This window comes from Dipodomys ordii, unplaced genomic scaffold (genome assembly GCF_000151885.1).
Source record: "Dipodomys ordii isolate 6190 unplaced genomic scaffold, Dord_2.0 Scaffold89, whole genome shotgun sequence".
Lineage (NCBI taxonomy): Eukaryota > Metazoa > Chordata > Mammalia > Rodentia > Heteromyidae > Dipodomys > Dipodomys ordii.
Genome location: NW_012267305.1, coordinates 2,123,608 through 2,141,467, shown reverse-complemented (window position 1 = coordinate 2,141,467; position 17,860 = coordinate 2,123,608). Strand labels below are relative to the sequence as shown.

Genomic DNA, 17,860 nt, shown 5'->3' with positions numbered 1-17,860 from the left:
GAGAGAGAGTGTCTGCCATTTCAAAACCTGTGTGTGTGTGTGTGTCTGTCATTTCAAAACCACCAAAACATGACCTGACACCGATATATTCAGGTGTGTGCGTGCGTGTGCGTGTGTGTGTGTGTGTGTGTTTTCCTCAATCTCCTACCATCTTCCCTCAGCAACAGCTTGACATGGCTGGTCTGCAGCAATAAGCAATCCATGGTTGTTGACACAGCTGCATAAGGTATCAGCAGTACTCCAAAAGCACTCTCAGTTTCAGACTGGCCCTAAATCCTCAAAAGAAATCTACAAAGCCTCTGAAGCATTAACAATGGCAGGGTGGTATTACCCAGCCAGTGAAAGTTTTTTATAGCATCCCCACTTTCCCTACTTGATACTCAGCCAATGGTAGAGTGCTGATGCTTGTCTTCCTCTCTGTGCACCCTTCCTGCTGTCCTTTGAAGAGAGTCATCACAAAGGCCACTCACCCACAACACCTTCTAGCCTTGATTGCCTATAGCACCAAGAAATTGCCCTTGCTGCTGGCTGAGCTCAATTCTAGTTCCCCAGGACACCTATGAAACAAGATACTCACAGTGCACATATAAAATGAGGAACCAATTTATTGAACAACTACAGGAGGCAAAAATAGTGGACTTAGCTACATATTTTACACACCAAGGAAGAAAGTCTATGCCATTCAGTCCCCCCTTTCCTCTGAAATAGAACAGATTTGATGGGTCCTACACCAGGGATGGGATCGGGGAAAGAGAGGACTTTAGTTATGTCTGATTGAGGCCACTGAACAATTAACTGATCAAGTGAAAACCTGTCTTCATCTCCTGGTCAGTAGTACCTATGCTCCTCTTTATGTCCTTTGTAAAATGACCTACTTGATTTGAGCAGAGGGCTTCTATGCTTGCGGGCTGGGTTCCAGGCTGGCTATAGTAGCAGCGCCTGGAGAAACCACACTGACAGATGACAGCAATGACACAGCTGCTGGCAGGCACAAAGCCAGACTTTAACAGAGGCCGGACTCAGTGGCCTTGATATTTCTGCTGTCAGCAACTTGCTCCAGTGTCCGAGCCTCAGGAAGGACTTTCTATGTTTCTGCTAGCCAGTTTTTCTGAGGAGTGGGACAGCACAGATCTTTCCTAACTTGTCACAGCTATGCTGGCAGTAACAGCTACTATGCACATGAATGCATTCCAGAGCATTAATGGCGATGTCCCGTGGGGGTGCGGCACCCATCTGTGGTGAGGCAGGCATGCCATCTGCTTCCACTTTTGTGGCCGAACATGTCCATTTCCAGCACAAGCTTGTAAAAAAATACTTTAACAGAATATGCTGTACAGAACTAGGATTTAACACTGTATATTACAATGCTAAAATATTTGTATAAATACTATACAGGCATGGAGTGACTCCATTGGGAAGGGCTTGCTGGTGAGGCCAAGAAAGCCTACTGTCAGCATATCCATAGGGAAACATCCACCATAGAGGCAGGGAAAAGCATGGCTGCGCCGTCTGAACACAGGTGCATGCACACCTGGGTACAGTTCCCACTGGGCTACCTGTAGCAGCCCCATGGAAAGCACATCTTCCAACACTTTGATGGGAAATTTAGTTCTTTAAAAAAAAAAAAACCTGCCTGGTCCACAGATGCTCCTCTGCGGGCCTAATGGACAGCAGACATCACCCCAGGTGGGTCCCATGGGGAGGAGCACATGCCTCAGATGTGCAAACGGAGGGAAGTGGACTCCAACCTCCCTCACACACCCTGGCATCCGTATCTGTGGATACCCTTAGTCCCCTGCCACCTCTGTGTCCCATGGTGCGGAGTGGCCAATCGACACTGAATGCAAACAAGGCATGAGATGGAAGTCCCTGGAGGCCCAGCTCCATTCTGCATCTGGGGAGGGGAGAGGCAGAGGAATGGAGGAGTGTGCATCCCAGTCCACTCATGCTCCGGCCCCGCCAGTGCCCTTTAGTCTGGCATTTCAATATTTAATTTTGGAGGAGGGAGGACGTACTTTCCAGGACTCTGGGTAATGACCACTCTGGCCTTCTTGCGAAACATAGGAGCAATTTTAGGAGGTTCTGGTACCGGGGTTTCTTCCATTTCTTCATTATCTTCGTGATGGAGATCATAGGAAATGTTTCCATATTCTCTCAAAAATGGGAAAATTTCCAGCAGAAACTGGCAGAAATCTTTGCGGATACCAAACCACCCTGCAAAACAAGAGTTTTTTTTTTGTTTTGTTTTGTTTTTTCCTTTTCAAGTCTTAGGATTGGCTTGTGCATTACTCTCCTGTCCTGAATGAGAAGTGTATCACGTTGTCCAGATACCTCAGAAATAAATGACCAACGTATAAATGCTCAATAAATGCTCCATAAAGAGAAGAATTTGGACTTCCAGCCCCCAGATTCTCAAGGTTAAGTCTCAGACTGACAACATGGCAGCCCAAGACCCCCGTTAAGGTGGGGATTCTTGGGTCCTACCCCAAGCCTCCTAACTCAGAAATTCCCTTACTGTGGGATGGAATGGGGCCGGCAGAGCTGTTTTACCTGGTCCTCTAGGAACTCATGCTGATGATGAAGTTCGACAGTCCCTACTTGCTGTAGTAATTCCTGAACACCTATGATGCTTAGCCTGTGTAATCTTCCTCCAATCTTCCCCACCCAACACTAGACTCATGGATGATAAAGAGTAGCATCTAAGCAAAAGCTTTCTCTTACCCTCTCAAATCTGAGGAAGGAATTGGATTAGGCCAGGACATAACCCCAGGTTGCCAGAAGATCAATTTTCTGACTTCAATCTAGTGCAGTTCATAGCTTTGTGAGGAAGGGGCCCTCTTCAAAGATCATCTCAAATCTGCATGCCACATTGTGCCAGTGAAAAGGTAGTATGCTCCAGCTAAAAACAGCTAGCAAGACTTCCTTATAGAAAGGAGATAGGGCAAAATGGGACGTAGGCTAATTGGGGGACGCTAAGATTTTTTTTTAATCCATCCTTCCAAGCCTTAGGACAAACGATCAGAAGACTTAGTTTGCAAAGGAGGAAATGGGAGCTCAGACAGGTGGCTTGTCTCATTTCATCTACTCTCCAATCACAGTATACACTGGAGGCTAGCTGTGGTGTGTATCCATGTGTAAGATATTCCAGATGGTAAACTGGGGCCCTCAGACCTCATCCTCTCATAAAGTTCAGGCACACTCATCTGCACACCCCACCCAAGGACTTCTGAGAAGCTGAGTACATACAGTGGTTTCCTCCCTTCTGTCCAAATGTAGTTGCCATCAGTGTGATCAGCGAGAGCCACAGAGGAACGAATATTGGAATACAAGAGAAAGCATTGTGGCCATCCAACTTGTGAACCAGCAAAATCTAGAGAAAGAGACACACCATCAAGGTCCTGTTGCCGCATCGCTTAAAAATAGACAAAGTCACAAGCTGCCTCAGTAGGCAGCTCCTCCCCCAGCAGGTCTCTGAGGAGGGAAAGTCACCCCAGGAAATGGCCAAAAACCACCCATCCTGGCAGTTAGAATTGGATGAATTTCCCTTCCCAGGACCAAGCAAAGTCCATTGGCTTGCAAATTGCTCATCACTAGTTTTATGAGAAACTCCTCCTATGGTTTTCTCTAAGGAAGCATCAGTGTTGATTCTAGTGTGCACTGTCTACCTATTTACCTGTCTCCTTCCCACTGGGGAAAAAAGACTATGCTCTCACTGTGTTGACCTTCTTCTGGACCTTCTGTCCTCAGGTACCCACTGACATGTCAAGGGTTAGACGGCTACCATTTGAAGTATACAGGGCAAAGGTAGAGGAAACAGGTGGCTGCAGAGGCCAAAGAGGTTTCCCATAGAACGCTTACCTCAAAAGTAAGAAGAGGCACCACAATGGTCATCCAGCTCAGTGCCATGGTTATGTGTGTCCTTCGCTGTTCTGCAATCACATCCATAGAGCGCAGGAACAAGACAGACCACACAATGTAATAGAGGACCACCAGGCACAGAAAGGACATGAGGATCCACAGGGGGACACACACTACCTGCAGGGAGGAACAGAGAGACAAGAGTCAGAGATTCCACCACAGCCTCATGGGTGCCACTGTGATGTCAGGAATACATAGAGACAGGCCGGCTGCCATAAGAGCAACATGAAAAGCAAAATAACCACCATAGGGCCTATCAACAATCTCTCTTCCTTCACCTGGTAGCTTGGCATCTGAACCAAGGCCTCTGCATATCCTAAAGCCCTCAACTCACATATATTGCCTTATTCTTGGTCACGCATTCAACACTTGGTCTAAGGGACAATGAGCAAGTTTTATAAAAGAATGGGGGGATGATATAATAATTTAAAAAAACGATTTTGGGGCTGGGAAAGTGGCTCAGTGATAGAGCGCCTGTCTTGCATGCATGAGGCCCTGGGTTCGATTCCTCAGCACCACATAAGCAAAAAGAAAAAAGCCGGAAGTGGCGTTGTGGCTCAAGTGGTAGAGCGCTAGCCTTGAGCTGAAGAGCTGAGGGACAGCGCCCAGGCCCAGAGTTCAGGCCCCACGACCAGACCCAAAAAGACAAAACAAAAACACTATTTTGGTTGAGTGCTGTCTGTGCTGTCTTGACAGATGTGAGGTATCCATTCTCCTCAAAGGAGCCACGATCCTTGGTGCCCTGTGAGGTTACTATAATGTCAACAAGTTGGTTCTGACTAGATTTATTTCCTCTACGTCATGATACAATGAATTCTGAACTTGACAGCCCAGAAGATGTAAGATGGGACCTGAACAAGTACTTTTATTATTAATCTTTTATCCAAGCCAGTAGACAGAATTGATAAATATCTTTAATTTGGTAGCCTATACTCCCTTATTTTTTTTTCCTGGTTTCCCAGTAAGAAATTTCCCCTTTTTTGTGTGTATAGTATTTTTTTTTTTACTTATCTCTTTATTGGCAGTCCCTTGGGACTTCAACTCAGGGCCTTTCCACCGTCTCTGAGCTTCTTTTGCTCAAGGCTCGCCCTCTCCAACTTAACTTATGGCTCCACTTCTGGCTTTTTCTTTGGTAATTTGTAAGAGTCTTCTGGACTTTCTGCCTGTACTGGATTTGAACCATAATCCTCAGATCTCAGCTTCCTGAGTAGCTAGGATTACAGGTGTGAGCCATCAGAGCCCAGCTAGTTTAGGTATTTTTTTAAAGTAAACTATATTTAGCATAGAGAATATTTGGTGTACAAAAGTACATGACAAACAACAAGGAAAACAGAATCCAAACCACTTGGCAAAACCTAATATCTCAGAGGGCACTATAACTCTTCTGTCTCTGTTCCCACTGTCTGTCTATTTACTAGTTGAAATACTACTGTAACCTGTAATGTACAAATTGTGATTTATCTTTGTATCCTTCCCTCCAGACATCTACCTCCACAATCATTAACTGAAGCTAGGCTTGAATCATGATTTATGAGCCCAATTCCAGCAAGAATGTAACTTCATAAAGACATACAGGGTTTTTTTTAAAAGGAACATGTCAGTGCAGTACACACACACATACATATGGTCACACACATATGCACACACACACATATATTTAAGGATCTCAATGGAAGTGGAAGGGTGTTTCAAGTGAGAGTGCTTGGCCTTGAGTGAAAAAGCTAAGCAATAGTGTGATAACCTGAGTTCAAGCCCCAGTACTGGAATACACACTAAAAAAACTTCAGTTTACTTAACACCAAAATAACTATAGTTAACAACAATTGTTGAATATTTCAAAATTGCAGAGAACACTTTAAACATTTCAACACAAAGAAATGATAAATATCTGAGGGAACAGAGATTTCAATTACTCCAATCCGATTACTCGATCAGATCCATTACACATCGTAACATGTACAGGAAGTTCACAACAGATCCCTTAAATATGTACAGTTACTATATATCAATTAAAATTCAGAAAACTTAAAATCTAAAATTGTAAACACTGGCAGCAACATCTGAAACATTCTGAAATAAGGGAATGGTTTGATAAATTCAATGGAGTACTTTCCATCACTAAAGTCAGAAAGCTGTTTATTTACTTGACATGTGCAAATGCTTATGGTATGCTAAAACAAAATAGCAGAATACAAAATTTTACATGCAACATAATCCCAACTATTAGTACACAGGAAAGGAATAAACTAAACACTAGGTAAACACTAAGCATGTTATTTCCCAGTGGTGGGATAACTGGTGATTATTGGTCTATTACTTATGTTTGCCTGTCATTTCCAAGTTTTCTATAACAAATACGTTACTTTTCTATTTTAAAATGTTACTTAAGGACTTAAAAAGTTACATACAAGCCAGGGCCAGTGGATGATCTTGTCCAGTCTTAAGGCAATGAATATAAACTGGAGAATGTTGACAGAACACAGGATTTCTAACTAAAAATAAAGAGAAGAATCAGTTATCATAAAAGATATTACTTCTGCAGTTTTGGTTACACATTACCAGGCATGGCAAATTTTAATATAATAAAACTCAGACTATGTTACACTGGAAACTCCTGATTTGGAGCACTACATGAGCACAGCAGCTCTTTGATAACAAGTGTGCTGGCCTTCCGTCTCATCCTTCTGCCCAGCTGGTGCCCTGCTCCTTTTGCCACTAGAGGTTTGATCACTACTGACCCACAACGATGACCTTGTTTCCAGGTATATGGAAAAGAGTGGCAGTAAATACCCCACCTTCTGTCACCTCTCTCTCTCTCTCTCTCTCTCTCTCTGTCATCTCTGTTTGTAACCACCCTTGCATTTCCTTTCTCTTGGACCCAGGACTTGGCCCTATATCCTATATATCCTATCCCTTCTTCTCCACAGGTTACATCTAGCCATCCAGAACATCAACCCTTACCAACCAGAAACATGTTATCTATTTACCATTTGAAAAAAAATAACCAAGCCCAAATAAGCCTACTCTTTCATGATTCTATACCCTTCTTTTGGCTTAGCCCCTTATCTGCTGTCTTCCAGCTCTGTGAGACAGAAATGGCTAGGTGAGTCCCTATTGACTCAGCTGCCACTCTAAACCTCACCTATGACCATCCCAGTAAGAAACTGCCTTCATTAACATCTCCAATAACAGGAAACAACAGACAATTTCCACTTGCAGTTTCCTAGGTATCTTTGCAGCATTCACCTTGGTGAACGATTGCTTCCTTTTTGTTATCCTGTTTTTGGAGGTTCAAAAGTCCCACCACAAGCTGGACACAGCTGGCTCACGCCTGTAATCCAAGCTACTCAGGAAGCTGGGAATCTAAGGATTGAGGTTTGAAGCCAACCTGGGTAGGAAAGCCCATGAGACTATTATCTCCAATTAACTATGAAAAAAAGGCCAGAAATGGAGTTGTGGCCCAAGTAGTAGAGTGCTAGCCTTTAGCAAAAAAGTTCAAGGCAAATGCCCAAGCCCTGGGTTCAAGCTCCAGGGTAGCACACACACACACACACACACACACACACACACACACACACACACACACACACACACATACACACACACAAATGTCCACATCCTACAAGTGCTCTGACAAGTCTTTCTTGAGGTTTTTTTTTCCCCTCATTGAATGGCAATGCATCCCAGCACCTAAAACTCAATTCCCAATAGAAACACACACACACACACACACACACACACACACACACACACTCACTCATCACACCCTTGGTATTGGGGAGGAGTTTTAGCTTCACTCTGGCTTACCTGGGTACCTAGTGGTCCGTTCTCAAAAATGTCTCAGTGACAGATGCAGCTATTAAAGTGATAGTTGGCTCTCAGTGGTATCTTAAATGTTGTCAGTCACCAGTTGAGCTTGTTATCCTCGGTACCCTGCCCCTCTCCTTTCAATCTCCATAAGGCACTATAGTAGCTGGATTCCCCAAACAACAAACCTAGGAAGCACCTCCTATTGTATTCCTTGCACGCTCATATTCAGTCCAAATTTGATCCATTTTGCCACCCAAACTTCTTTTGAATCCCCTGCGTACTCTGTAGCCCTGACTGCTTAAGATAGCCCCTATATCACCATTCTCCTCCCATAATCCATTTCCCATGTCCAGTCGGTCCCTAGTTCTAGATGGTCCTTTGTTCTCAAAGGCATTCAGGGCACTCTTCCTTCTGGTGACAGTACCTGTCCTTATCCACAGAGTGGAAATGTATGACTTGGCTCAGAGATTACTCCAAAGTTCTCCATCCACAGTGCAATTCATGAGTCATTAGTTCTGATCTCTAGGTCAAAAGAAATGCCTAATAGCTAATTCCACTGATTTAAGAAATTAGTTGTAAATATAATATTCCCATCCTATGTCATTCTTTAAAACCTACAATTAGAGATGGGATCCATGTACCTGTTATGTACTATGCAATTCCCCAAACCCTACAATTATTTAAATAAGACACATCTACACTTATTATGTGTTCTTCATCCACATTTCCCCTCAACACTAGGTTTATATCACAGCACTTGCTGAGAACCCTGAATTGTAATAGTCTATCTTCTTGGAAAAGACTGGAGTATGACCTAACACACTATTTTAGGCTATAAGTCTGTATGATGCCTTGACAGATGTTAAGCGTCAGTTTTCTTCTAAGTGGCCACTACCCTTGGTGTCCTGAGTTCACTATAGTGCCTACAGTACCTTTGGCACATTTTGAAAGCTCAGGACATGGGCTTTGATCTGTCCTCTCGATGTGAAAACTCCTTTTGACCAGATCCCACACTTCCTTCTTACTACAATCAGCTCATCAGGCACATCTCAGCTGCCCATGTTACATCCCTGTCACTGTATATTCTCCTGTTTAATGTCAGAAAAGTCAACAAGGAGCTCAACTCAGGCCTACTGTTGCTTCTTGTAGGTGGGAATGACGAAAGTGTGAATATATGAAAGGTTCACTTTGTGGAAGTCATGCCTAACACAGAGCCTCCTCTGGTACTTACTTTCCCTCTCTAAAAAAAACCCAAAGTTACATATTTTCATAGGCTTCTTAAACCTGTCTCTCAGTTCCTGTCCAAAACAGTTTATAAATAAGCCTATCAGTGTTCCTTAGCCTGATAGCACTGATCAGAGTGAAAAATTAAAAATTAGAGTTACATTTTACAATTGCTAACTGCTGATTTTGCTTTTGTAAACTTGCTTGCGCTAACACCAACCCCCTCCCTGGAAAAAAGGAATTGGGTAAAGTCTCAGAGCCCAGATGTCGGCCCCAGGACAAGGTCAGTGGTCTTAGATAAAGAACAGACAGTACGTGTTCCTCAGATCCCATTTAGAAATTCCCCAGACAGGACCTTGAGATAAGGACCACCTGGCAGGACCAGCAAACTAGGCCATATGTCAACCAATCACAAGTCTGTAACTATGTGAACTCCCCTAACTCTTATTGTCCAAAGTAACCACCCCCCCCCTTGAGTCCCTCCGCACCAGTCATTTTACAAAGAGTGTTACAAAATTTCCCGCATGGCAAAGTGATTGTTGGTGTATATGGTGACCTTTAAATGGACCAATCATGGGATGCTTTGTGTTATGCATTAATCTTGTGGTTTTTGCCTTTAAAAAGGCTTGTAAGTGCTGCTCGGGGCTCTCTCCCTTCCAGAGGCAGAGAGTCCGTTTGCGCAAACTCCAAATAAACTCCTCTTGCTTGTTGCATCTCTGGGCCTGGAGTGTGAGTTTCTGAGGTGCCCTCCCATTGACGAAAGTATCCTAGGGGACTAGGGTCTTTCAAGAGGTGGTGGAGTTAGTAGGAAAATTAGTTTTTAGTGTAAAATTACTTTTACATGTCCCAAAGGCCTGGGGCATAGTACTGGTGTTAGGTCATCCCTCCTCCCCTTTGTGAAGGACAGCACATAGCCTTACCAGAAATCACCTATCCCAAACTGGTGATCACCTGCAACTGTTAATCACCTGACTGTAAGTCAACAAAAGGACCCTAGGTTGAGGTCACTTCCTCATCTACTGAGGTCACTTCCTCATTCACTAAGGTCACTTCCTAATCCTCTGAGGTCACTTTCTCATCCTGAGGTCACTTCCACATCTCATGCAGCCTTACCTCCTCTTTACCTTTCCCTACATAATATCTCTTTGCCATTAGTTCCTGCCCTTCACACACACACATCTACATTTGCTGCAGGCTGGCAGTGTGGTTCTCCCAATAAACTCTCTTCTGCCTGAACCACATGGCAGTCTCCTTTCACCAAAGCTTACAACCGGCATTTAACTTCAACACAAAAGGGTCAAGGTTAAGTGTCTTACAAAATATAGAACACTTGTTACACCAAAACTTTCTTACCTAGAATGTCAAGTAACATACTTCCTTCCTTCACTGAACAATGTTAGAGCAAATGTATCCACCTAGAACATTTCTGATTTCTGTGGGTTTTTTTGTTGATGTAAGGCTGTTTGTGTGTGTGTGTGTGTGTGCGCGCGCACGCGCGCGCGCTTGCGTGCGCCCGCACGTGCGCACTGCTACAAAGGCCTCAGGGCCTGGGCATTATCTCTTAGGATTCTACTCAAGGCTGTCAATCTACCATTTGAGCCACATCTCTAGCTGATTAACTGAAGATAAGTGTCTCACAGACTTTTTTGCACAGGCAGGGTTCAAACCACTACCCTCAGATCTCAGTTTCCCAAATAGGATTATATCTACAAGCCACCCATGACTGGCTTTTCTTGTTGTTGTGAGTTGTAGGGCTTGAACTCAGGGCCTGGGCACTGGTCCTAAGCTTTTCTGCTCAAAGAAATCTCTCTGCCACTACAATCACAATTCCACTTGTGGCTTTCTGTGGTTAACTGGAGATAATAGTCTTATAGACTTTTCCTGCCCAGGCTGGCAGTGAACCACAATCCTCAGATCTCAACCTCCTCAGTAGCTAGAATTGTAAGCGTGAGCTACCAACATCCAGCTAGCTTGGCTTTTTGGATGATTTTTAAAACTTACTTTTACTTAATTTGCTAAACTAGTAGAAACAACATGCTAGGCAATACTGGCACAAAGTGAAAAGGCATGCATGTATGCTTAGGTGTCTTTAACCTGGAAGAAGGATGGACTGGGGGGGGGGAGCTGGATGAGGAGGCAAATGTGACTAGTACAGAAATGGGAGATTAGGAATGAGAATTTAGGGCAACAGCACCTGAGGTGCATGGAAGTGCCAATAAGATCAAGTACAAGCAGTCAGTAAAGATACTGAGAAACAAAATGCTGAGAAAGGGCCCCTTGTAAGGAAGCAAAGGAAGAGGAACTCACGAAGGAGTACAAGACCAAGGGAGACAAAGGCTCTGTGTGATTCAGACTTTTTGCTGCTGAGACACACCTTATGAAACAACGTAGGAAGAAAAAGATTTATTTTGGTTTATCTTTTCAGAGGTTGCAGTCTATCATGGTGAGGAAGGCCTCGCGGAGCAATCAGCTCTTACCACTGTGGCCAGGAAGCAGACAGGGGAAAGTGAGAGAAGATGGAGATGGAGAACAGGAGGGGGGAATGTAAAAGAGGAGGGGGGAGAGGACAAAGGAGAGGAAAAGAGAGGAGACAGAGAAGGAGAGAAGGGAGAGGAGGGAGGAGAGACAAGAAAAGAGAAGAGGAGGTGGAGAGGAGGGGGAGAGGAAAGGACAGGAAAAAGTAGAGAGGAAAGGAGAAAGGATGGAACAGAGGAGATAAAGAGGAGAGGAAATGAAATTGGACAGGGTGATGAAAGAACTTGGAGAGGCTAGGGAGAGGAGAGAGGAGAGAGAGGAGAGAAAAAAAGTGGAGAGGGGAAGAGAGGAACAAGAAGAAGAGAGGAAAGGAGAGGAAAAGAGAGATCAAGTACAGAGGAAGAAAGGAGAGTACAGGGAAGAGGAGAGGGGAGGAGACACAGGGACCAGAAGAAGAGGATGAGGGAGGAGAGGAGAGAAGGAACAAGATCTAGAGCAAAAGGGTTGGAGAGGAGAAAAGAGGAAAGAAGAATGTAGAAGAGAGCAAAAGAGAGGATAAAAGACAGGAGAGAGTAGATGGACAGGAGAGGGAGGAGAAAAGGAGGAGAGAAAAATACAGGGAAAGCAAAGGAAGGAACAGCGAGAGCAAAGGGACAGGGTGGGGGGCAGGAATGAGGAAGAGAGGAAGAGAAGGGAGGGGAGAAAGGGACAGGGAGAGGATGCATGAAGGGGGACAAGAAAGGAAGAGGGGACATAAGAGAAGAGGAACGTAGAGAAGAAGGGAAGTAGAGGAGAGACAGAGAGGAGAGGGGAATGGTGAGAGGAAAAAGAGTGAAGAGAGAGAGGAGGGGTGAGGAGATACGGGAGAGGAGAGCAGGGAGAAGAGGGAGAGGAAAAGCAAGAAGATGAAGGACAGGGTGAGGAAGTGAAGAAAGGGGAAGGGGGATGGGGAGGACAAGGACAGGAGGTGAGGCTAGAAGAACAGAGGAGACTGAAGAGGGGGAAAGAGGGTAGATGAGAGGGATAACAGGGGAGAGTATGAGAAGGGAGAGGAGAGGAGAAAGGGAAGAGGGAAAAGGGGAGAGGAGAGAGAGATGAGAAGGAGAGGGAAGGAGAGGAGAAGGGATGAAGGGAGAGGAGAAGAGGTAGAGGTAAGAAGAGAAGGGAAAGTGAGAGGAAGTTCAGAAGTGTGGAAGAAGAGCAGGAGGAAATAAGAGGAAGGAAAGGGAGAAACAGAGAGGGAAAAGAAGGAAAACTGGAGAGAAGACACAGAAGAGAAGAGACAGAATACCCGTGCTCTCTGGCTTTCTCCTTCCTTTTAATTCCATCTAGGTCCCAGCCTATGTGTCTGGTAAAATCCTCACAGACATGGCCTGATCTCAGTGCTTTCCATAGAGGTCAATAAGGAAAATTAACCATCATAGGCTTCACATTAAGAGACGTGAAGGCAGTGCCTCTGGTGTCAGGAAATGCTCAGCAGTGACCAGAGCTTCAGAGCAGCCTGCTGAATACGTGGCCCACGGCAAGTATGCCAGGTAGTGGGAAGTCCACCGATGAGCAGGGAGACAGCATGACTTCTGATCAAAGGCTGGAAAGGGACTCACTGTTCCTGCTTTCTTTTATTTTGCAGATGAGAGGCAGTAAACTTGGTGCAGTGATTGTGACTAAGTTCCTCACCAAATGCTCATTCTCACAGGTCCCCAAAGAGGAAGGTAAAGAACAAGAAAAGACGAATAGAGGCAGAGGAGGCAAATGGCTCTAGAAAGTGGGGAGCTGTCAGTATAATAGATGAGGGTACGGAGCTGAACCAGCCCAAGGAGCATCAGCTCAGGGCTACTAAAACTTGCTCCCATTATAAACCCAGGAAGGTAAGAGACACTTCTGTTTCCTAATCATGCTTCTCGTGAAAATTTGATACTCCCAATATTTTGTAAGTAATAAACAGTATATCTACCTGGGTTTCTCATTCATAAAAAAGTAAGATTTTCTTCACGCCAATCTTCAAACCTGTTTTCATCCCTTGGGGGCCAGCAAGCTATAGTTAATACGGTTAATATGTAGTCTGGCTGCAGCTGGTGACCATAAACTTGGGGCTCAGTCCATGCATCATGTGAATTTCATCACCAACATGTGGCAGCAGCTACAGGAGAGCAGGGCAGAAATGTACCTGGACTTGTGAAGGATCAGGGAACTGCAGACAGACAAGAGGTACATTCCTCTATATTCTCCTGACCCACCAAACACACCTACAACATGGCTTTCCATCAGGTCCAGAGGTGTAGTCCTCCCGGCCTCATTCAGAGGCAAACCTTACCTGTTGCTCTGGGTCCGATTCCCTCCAACTCACAGGGCCTTGCTCCACCACTCTTCCTCTCTTTGGGCACCTTCCTTTCAAAACTGCACCTGGGGTCATGGCTCACTCTCAACTCCTAAGTCCCTTCCAGTCCAACAGCAAGCATTCTCCTTCCTCTACTCTGCTCTATATGATTTAGAACAAGGCATCAATAGTCACCCCTACTTATCCACAGGGGATATGCTCCAAGACTCCTACAGGATGAACTCCCAATCTTTTAAGTACTATTTTTGCCCAGTCCATACCCACCAATGATAAAATTGAATTTATAAATTAGGCAAGGGAGGAATTAGTGACAGCAATCATAAAATATAACAACTGTAACAATATACTGTAACAAAAGTGATGTGAGGGGCTGGGAAGGTGGCTCAGTGGTAGAGCGCTTGCCTTGCATGCATGAGACCCTGGGTTTGATTCCTCAGCACCACATAAGCAGAAAAGGCTGGAAGTGGTGCTGTGGCTCAAGTGGTAGAGTGCTAGCCTTGAGCTGAAGAGCTGAGGGACAGCGCCCAGGCCTAGAGTTCAGGCCCCACGACCGGACCCCCCCAAAAAAAGTGATGTGAATGTGGTCTCTATCTCTCTCCCCAAACATCTCACTGCACTGTACGGTGTCTTTTCAGACAGCAGTTGTCCAGGTAACTGAAAGCATGGAAAGCAAAACCACAGACAAAGGGGACTATGCTTCTAGTTCTTCTCTTAACCCATTACCACACAGCTGTGGGCCCTTATCTTACATGCTGTAAAATACACAGGCTTTGGAGGCAGGGAGACTTAATGAACCAATTATCTTTTCTGGAAAAAAGCTGTGCCTGACTCACATGGTTGCTGAGAACACTGAATAAGGTACTGCTCCATGTGAACTGCCTCTCCACAAAGTAAGAAGACAATAAATACTACCCACAATTATTTTCACTACTACTATTACTAGTCCTGAAATTGAATTCATCTGTGTAGCCCCTATTCTTAGGCAAAAGAGTGTATGGCATAGAATAAATACACAATAAATACTGAAGAAATGGCACATTAGCATAAGACCACCAAGAACAGATGTGGAGCCAGATCATGGGGTGTGTGATGGTGACAGTTAGTTAATTTTGTCTTTTTTTTTTTTTGGTTTTGCTGGTCCTAGTGCTTGAACTCTGGGCCTGGCTGCTGAGCTCCTTTTGCTCAAGGATTGTGCCCTACCACTTGAGCCACAGCGCCATTTCAAGCTTTTTTTTTCTGTGATTAATTGGAGATAAGAGTCTCACGGACCTTCCTGCCTAGGCTGGCTTAGAACTGTGATCCTCATATCTCAGCTTCCTGAGTAGCTAGGATTATAGGTGTTAACCACTAGTGCCCAGCTGAGTTAGTTTTATATATCCATTTGACTAAGTATAATACCTAGTTATTTAATGGAACAGTAAGGTACATCCTGCTGTGAAGGGACTGGCTTTATACAAAGGAAATTACCCTTGAAAAAGTGGCGTGGGTGGGCTTCGTTCAATCAGTTGAATGATCTAAGTGCAAAGACTAATAAGGTTCCTTGGTGAGGAAGATATTTAACATCAGAATTGCTGCATCAACTCCTGCTGACTCTGCAGCTTATCTGCCTGTTTGACACATCTCAGACTTACTAGCCCCATAACCATGAGAGTCAGTTCCTTAACAGTTTTGTTTTGTTTTTACATCTACATGCCTACCTATCCTATTGATTCTTTTTTTCTGGAGAAGCTTGATGGATATAGGTGGACTGGAAAGACAGAAGCTAAAAGAAGGCTGATGTCCTAGGGAGAAAATCAAGAAAGAGAACCATTTATTCTATTGTCATTTGTTTCCTTATATAGCATGAGCTAGGGTTAAAGATCAATCTGTTCCTAACAAAATGCAAGAAAACGACATTAAAATCACTGTTTAGGCTGGGCGCCAGTGGCTCACGCCTGTAATCTTAGCTACTCAGGAGGCTGAGATCTGAGGATCACGGTTCAAAGCCAGCGTGGGCAAGAAAGTCCATGAGACTCTTATCTCCAATAAACCACCAGAAAACCAGAAATGGTGCTGTGGCTCAAGTGGTAGAGCGCTCACCTTGAGCTGAAGAGCTGAGGGACAGTGCCCAGGCCTAAAGTTCAAGTCCCACGACTGACAAAAAAAAAATTCACTATTTACAGAACATCCTTAAAGACACCAATTCTCACCTCTAGTGACCTGTCATGTCGAAAGCCCCAGACACAAGCAGCAACAGACACAGGGGAAACAAAGAAGAGTGGCATGAAGACCAGAAGCCAGAAATGGCTTCCTCTCTCAATTCTGTCACAGACCAAGACTTCAAACATCAGCAGCAGCAAATGGATGCCCACAGCAATTAGCATGGCTTTAAACTCCACACATGTTTCTCCTTCTGCTCTAAAGAGTGACAGAAGAATGAAAACATCTTTAGTTCAGACCTTCCGCTGTAAACAAGCAATCCACAATAATACCAATTCAAGTTGGCACTTTGAATTTTACTTGGAAATTTAACAAGAAACAGAAGAAAATGAGGTAGAAAGCTACCTTCACCTAATCTTTAACAGGCAGTCTTCTTCCATCACACTCCCTTATCTCTCTCTGACATTGTGGTTTCAATTTAGGGTTTCATGCCTCTATCTCTTGAACCATGCCCCCAGCCCTTTTCTGTGTTATTTCTCTGGATAAGGTTTCATGTTTGTGCTCTGGGCAAGCCTCAAACTGTACTCTTACATAGCTGGAACTATAGACATGCCACCACATCTGTCTAATTGGTTGAGATGGGAGTATCACTAACTTTAGGCCCAGAGTGGTCTCAAAACCATAATCCTACCAATCTCTCTCAAAAGTAGATGGGATTACAGGCATGAACTACCATGCCTAGCCCAACGTCCATGTCATTCAATCATCAAAAAAACAGTATATAAGAAGAAATAAATGCAAGCCAAGTGCTGGCACAAGAAATACTGTCTCTATTGTTACAATCCAATAAATATCTCTTAAATCTCATGATGTTCATATCACAATAAATTCAAAACCATATAAATCACATTTCATGCAATGCTGTAATAATTGCTAGCTTTAGGTATGACTATGGGATATAGTCAATAAAGCACAGTGACACTGCAAGGTCCGACTTTAAAATGTAAATATATATATATATATATAAATGTATATATAGTTTTTAAAAATATTTCCTTTATTTCATTAGGATGAATTAAAACCTGCAGATGAAAGACAAAGAACAAAAGAGTTAATACTGTGTACAACACAATTAGTTATAACTGCTGTTTAAATACCATCAGGAACTTAATAGGCTATTAACTTAAAAATAAGGCCACAAATGAGAACATTGCTTTATAACACATTTACAAATCTATAAAGGCCTACAATGTTCACTGAAATTACAAATGAACATTTCTGAAATACCATTCGAATAGTCAGTCCACATGAGCTCGAGAAAGAAGTTATTCCCAGAGGACCTAATAGCATTTTACTAGTTAATAGGACCTTCCTTAATTTAACCAAATACATAGTTCCTTTCCTTACTCATCTTGAGTAAGGGAAAAGATTTTGAATCAACAGAGAAACAGATAAAATAGCTTTTAAATATCAATCGATGGAAACTAACATATTAATACTTATTGAGGAACAAACACAAAAAGAAAAGAAGTACTTCTATACAGGCAAACCATCTTTCAGGAAAAATAATCTAAGAATTTCAATCACTATCTATGTATGAACGGTCCTTAACTATTAAGTCTCTTTGTGTAGGTATTTAAAGTCCCTAGGTTCATTGAATAGCAATTTCTATTTTTAATAATGTGTTTACAATAAATGAAAAATTTTAAAAGTTGAGGTGGTCCTCCAACTTCTACACTCTTCCCATATGAGCAGCCTCATGAACCTCCCCCTATCCTGCCCACTGGCCTACTGGGCACTGCTTCACTCCTTATCTTAATGGTAAAGGTTTAGAAAAGCCCATTTTGCAGTCGTCCGCACCCTGCTGTCATGTAGTTTATCCCTTGAGGAGAGAAGGGAAAGACGTCCATAGAGTTCAGCAACACTGAACCCTCTGCCTTGTTTCTCAAAGCGCTG

The 17,860-nt window shown here is 43.7% G+C and overlaps 1 protein-coding gene across 2 annotated transcripts in view; it reads right to left on the bottom strand.

Annotated features, from left to right (window-relative positions):
* Positions 1-587: 587 nt before the first annotated feature.
* Positions 588-17,860, bottom strand: part of Tmem185a (transmembrane protein 185A) — a 39,550-nt gene continuing 22,277 nt past the window's right edge. For both annotated transcript variants that reach the window (XM_013025994.1, XM_013025995.1), the window contains 5 exons: positions 15,955-16,162; positions 6,327-6,410; positions 3,859-4,035; positions 3,247-3,370; positions 588-2,214 (listed from right to left, as the gene is read on the bottom strand). In XM_013025994.1, coding sequence (XP_012881448.1) covers positions 1,970-2,214; positions 3,247-3,370; positions 3,859-4,035; positions 6,327-6,410; positions 15,955-16,162 — 838 coding nt within the window. In that variant the 3' untranslated portion in view covers positions 588-1,969. The remainder of the gene's footprint in view (positions 2,215-3,246; positions 3,371-3,858; positions 4,036-6,326; positions 6,411-15,954; positions 16,163-17,860) is intronic.